Consider the following 5,330-nt stretch of genomic DNA (forward strand, 5'->3'; position numbering starts at 1 on the left):
AAGCGTAAAGCGCACAACGAAGCAGCTATGTGTGGTACACAGTGTTAAGCTAAGGGGCAACCACTTTTGCAATGAACTGCGGGACACTGCTCCAGAGTCATCACGTTTGTATTATCTCCACAAAATTGCTTCAAAAAGCAAAGAAGCGTTTCTGAAGCTGGGAACGTCGCCCTCTCAAATAAGTCTCAACGGAGTCTTTAAAATTTTGCTTGCTATAGGGACTGCAGAAGCGTGATGTGTCGTTCTGGCAGTGAGAACCAAAAATATTTCGCGCGAATGGACACTCGTGCGAGTGGCGTGATTGAATTTCATCACGGATGGCCAACATCACCGGTCGCAAGCAGGTATGCCCGAGAACAGCAGCGGCTGCAGCCTTCTGTGCTATAGGGACTGGACGCAGGACATGCACACGTGCGGGAGATTAATTTCTCGTGGCGACCCTCTCGTGAAGATCCTGAAGACGCGCCAGGAGCGTCTCGTACTGAAACGCGGCGATGCCGCCGTCGAACGCGTCGTTCATGAAGCAACCCGTCAGAGGCAGCCGCTCCCTGACCACCTTCTCGTAGTAGCCGTAAATCTGCGAGAAGTGCTTCACCACCTCGTCCCTGAGAAGGTTCGGGCAAAGGGAACTGCCTCTCAGGCAGTCTTCGACCGCATCGCACACCGCGACCCTGATGGTCTCGTGCTGCAAGACGGTGTTATAGCAGATGCCGCTGTTCAGCCACGTTCCCATGGCCGGTATGACGCCGAAAGCTGACCCCTCGGTGACGGGATTCTCGTTCGACAGCAACGACTTGATGGCAGTCACCACGTTTGTGATGCTGTGGTACCGCGTCCAAGTAGGTCCGGTCGTGTCCGTGCCCAGTAGTGCCAGGCACACCTTGCCGTTTTCGTAGAAGCTCGGGTTGAAGCGCACTCGATTAGAGTCCGTGGTCATGAGGCGCACCAGTGGTGGCCTGGCGGGGTAGTCCGGGAGGCACTTGAGCAGGAAATGGAAGAAGCCCCCTTCGTAGGGTGTGCCTTCGGGACCTATGACGATGACGTGGATCTTGGTCACGTCGTCATCCTCCGGCTCGATGAACACCCCACGGGGACGGTGGTCGTTCAAGTCCGCGATGTGACGCACGACGGTCAACAAGCAATTCGCGGTCGGTTGTGCGTTCCCGTATGGGATGGGGTCCCAAACGTCTGGCGGTATATGTGCGGGCGTCTGTTGGGGCATTTCTCTCGCCTTATCCATAATTTGTCTGAAGAGGCCGCTGATTGATCTGAACATGGCTTACACAGATCTGGCATACGCCATAAAAGCTGATGATTATGATGATGATGCTTCTCTAACACATGGCATATACCCACAATGGGGGATGGACCCAGAATCAACGTTACTAGATGTTTTGAGGCAACAACAACCAACGTTACTAGATTACTTCAACAGCTCTGCTTCCCGCCTCAGTCCAATTAGCTGGGTTTCATTTCTGCTCTCGTGAGAAATGAAGTTGAGCAAGGGATCCAAAGTCCTGTTCCAAGCAGCAATACGCCGCCTGTATCAGCACAGCTGCAGCGTGCATCGTATGCAAAGTTTTGGGGCGAATCCCTGTTCCCGCTCCTACGCATTATTCCCCCGCGAAAAAAAAAAAATGTTCAGTGGTTCTTTCTGCGAGATTCAATTTTGTGGCTTCTTTAATACTCATTTGTCCTCTTCACCAATAAGAACGGGCTGGTAATCCCGCTACCAGGAGGGGTTTGTGGCATCGGATGAACCGTACCCAGCACCTCCACCAGTTTTGTCAGGAAATGGCACTTCAGGATGTGCACAGCGTCGGCAATAAAGACAGCTGGACAAGATCAACGTTACTAGATTACTTCTTCAGTTTGCAGACTCCGGCGCCGCGGATGTCACCCTTCCCTGTACCGTCGAGCTACAGTGTACTAGAATATCTTGGGTAGTGGAAAGAGCGCGCGGCACGGCCTATGGGAGAGCTGTTGCCACTTCTGTAACCGCCGCGCGTGGCGCTGGCGTCAAAAAACCGAGGAGATCGCGGCCGCAGTAGCGGCTGTCAGTGAGGTTGCGGACGCATTTTCTGCGTCTTTTACCGCGTTTCCGACACGTTAGATTTTCTTGCGCTATCGCAAAATCTATTTTAACGCCTTCTTCTGATTTCCACTATCTTTGTTTACCGTTGAACAATAATCGGTGTCAGATTCTTTTACAAATATGAGATGCCATATACCGCTTCTAAATTTTTACTTACACAGTTCTGGTCTCGCTGTGTCACCTCTATGTTCTTTTTGCAATGCACCTGAATTCATTGATCACTTATTTTTTTCCTCTTGTGCCACCGAACATGATACTTATTAGCGCAAAACTCGAAATAAAAGACAACAGCGAAAGACGAGACGAAAGGAAAGACGAGCGCTAGTGTAAACACCAACTCGCCCAACAAGAAGTTATTCTGTTGTGCCACCGAATTTTAAGACTGATAAAACCCTTAGAAATTTCCTTTCGAAAGACTAACCTCACCAAAGATTCTCTCTTTTTGGGGTGACTTCACTGGGACACAGCCACAAGGATGCTTTTCTTGGAGTTAACAATTTCATAAGAGGCACAAAAAGAGTACCTTGCTGGATTTCTAGAATTATGAATTATTCCTATTATTTACCTTTTTTATGTCAAAATTATTTATCTTAAAATTCATTGTGGTATTTTTCTAATTTCTGCTATACAAATTTAGTTTTTGTTTAAATTCTAATAAACATATATAGTTTAAATCACCGGAATCTTGGCATCCCCCGTAGTGGGTATGAGCCAACAATTGGGAGATGAGATGAGGTTGCAAGAGTCGGTACACGGATTTCGTGAGCTAAATGAACGGACGTTGTCGTTGTTTAAAGCCCCGAAAGACGAAGCCCAACGAATTCAGTGGAATAAGAATTTGCACCGCAAAGACAAATAGGCCACACTCGGAAACGTCGGCGGTTTGCGACTAGCCGACTACCCGTCTGCACTTCATTGTAAGGGCTTTTTTTTTTTTTTTTTTTCTGGCGCTGGGTGCCAGAAACCGGAAACTGCTAACTACCTAAAGCTAAGCCGCTGCACATGAGCGTGCTTGCTTGGTTTTCAGGGAACCTTACTCCGTTCCTTTAAACTTTCGTGTGAACAGTATACGCACACCAGCTTTGAACAAATTGTGTTGTGATTATACCTGGTGCACATGTGTTGAACCAACGCATTTAAATGAACACTTGGTCTGTAAAAAATGTTTTTTTTTCTTCAATTTTGCATTTTATATGCTTCAGTATTAAATGAAACGATAGCTTCGTCTTGTGTTTGAGGAACAAGAGAAAACCGTAACAAAAGAGGAGAGGTTTGCCACTCCACGGACAAAACATTACGCCGCCGTGGTGGCGTAGGGGCTTTGGTGCTGCGCTGCTAAGCCCGCGGTTGCGGGATCGAATACCGGCCGCGGCGGCCGCATTCGATGGGGGCGAAATGCAAAAGCACCCTTGTACCGTTCATTGAGTGCACGTTAAGGAACCCCAGGTGGTCTAAATTAACCCGGAGTCCCCACTACGGCGTGCCTAATAATTATATCGCGATTTAATTTAAAATTTACTCCAAAATATGAAAAAAGAAACGCGCAGAACACCTGGAATTGCTGTCTGTTAGTGCCGCGAAGGCGCGTGCCTGTGATAAAGGAACTGGCGAGAGTACGAAGTGCCCGGAGCGTGTACTCGTGACGTGATGTATGCATCTCACAGGGGCTGTTCGTATTAACACGTCAGTAAATTGACGCAGACGTCGCCGTTCCGCGCAAGATCTCCTAAGACGACTTCTTACTATAAGCGCGAAGCTTCACGCACTTCGTGCCTTGGCGCCGTCTCCTCAGCGGAGGTAATCTGACGAAAGCTTAGCCCTGCTGAAGTCATATTGCTTTGATTAATTCGCTCATAAGCTATCAATGACATTTGCAGCGCGAGTACTATGCATAACTGCAGTAATAATAAAAGAAAACTTCCGTGCTTGAGGCTGCCTGACCGCTTTCGAGCGCTTGCTGGTGCTCGATGGATGGATGGATGGATGGATGGATGAGGCTGAACCCTTTAAATCGGGCGGTGGCATACGCCACCCAGCCATGACTATTAACATAATTTGTACTTTGTGGTGGGTGAAATTTCACCCCTGCCTTAATTTTATCCACCAATCAGATAACCTCTGTTTGGTTATTTCTACCCGCTTAAAGTCTATTTTGCCTTCACTGTCCCTAAACCCCAATGCTTTGAAAAAATCAGCCCCGTTGCCTTGCACTGTAGGGTTAAGCCCCTTACAGAAAAGTATGAGGTGTTCAGCCGTTTCCTCTTCTTCTCCACACGCACAGCACAACGTGTCTATACCTTGGTACTTGACTCGGTACATCTTAGTCCGCAATACTCCCGTCCTGGCTTCAAACAACAAAGAGCTTCCCCTAGAATTATCGTAGATATTTTCTTTGGCAATTTCTTGCTTGAAAGTTCGGTATGTGCCCAGTGCTGATTTCGTCTGCATCCCTGTTTTCCACAGACCCCTCTCTGTTTCCTTAACCTTTTTCTTAACCGCTGTTTCCTGGTTTGCACCCCTCCTGCAGTCCAAATATTTGATTGACAGTTTTCTGGTCAGCTTCCTCCATTTTGTATCAACATTCCTCATGTACAAATAACTGAAAACTCTCCTTGCCCACCGCTTTTCTGCCATCTCTCTCAATCGCTCCTCAAATTCTATCTTGCTGCTGGCTTCCCTGCCCTCGAATGACGTCCATCCCATGTCACCCTGTACCCCCTGATTTGGTGTATTTCCGTGTGCTCCCAGAGCCAGTCTACCTACCCCTCGCTGCTTAACTTCCAACCTTGCTCGAACCTCTGATCTCATGCACAGGACCGCATTGCCGAAAGTCAAACTAGGGACCATCACCCCTTTCCAAATCCCTCTCACCACTTCGTACCTATTGTAATTCTCAGGTGGCGCCAGCGGCTCGGTTAGGAGCCGCTGGCGCCACCTGGTAGCGTTAACATCAAGTGCCTCACGCGCTGCCCGCCGCTCTTTCCTCTACCCAAGTATTCTAGTACACTCTAGTCAAGCGGGGGGCGCGCTCGTCGCCATTTGACTAAGGGACCTTATATTTGACCGGTTTGACGGAGATAACGGAGGTGTCGGCCGGTGTCGGCGGTGCCTACGGCTTCTTGGCCGCTAGGCTGGCGTAGTCAACGCAGGCGTGGTCTTCTGCCGGGTGTTTTTTTTTTTTTTTTTTTTTCTTTTCTTGTTGCCTTCAACAAATCTAGTAACAGTGCGTTCAACT

The 5,330-nt window shown here is 48.6% G+C and overlaps 1 protein-coding gene across 1 annotated transcript; it reads right to left on the bottom strand.

Annotated features, from left to right (window-relative positions):
* Nucleotides 1-421: 421 nt before the first annotated feature.
* LOC119444893 (ubiquitin-conjugating enzyme E2 Z) lies at nucleotides 422-1,222 on the bottom strand. The gene has a single exon (XM_037709233.1). It carries the CDS (start codon nucleotides 1,220-1,222, stop codon nucleotides 422-424), a length of 801 nt encoding a protein of 266 aa, XP_037565161.1.
* Nucleotides 1,223-5,330: the final 4,108 nt, after the last annotated feature.

This window comes from Dermacentor silvarum, chromosome 3 (genome assembly GCF_013339745.2).
Source record: "Dermacentor silvarum isolate Dsil-2018 chromosome 3, BIME_Dsil_1.4, whole genome shotgun sequence".
Classification (NCBI taxonomy): domain Eukaryota; kingdom Metazoa; phylum Arthropoda; class Arachnida; order Ixodida; family Ixodidae; genus Dermacentor; species Dermacentor silvarum.

Coding starts and splice junctions, on each gene's coding strand:
- LOC119444893 (XM_037709233.1), bottom strand. CDS start 1,222: ATGCCCCAACAGACGCCCGCACATATACCGCCAGACGTTTGGGACCCC.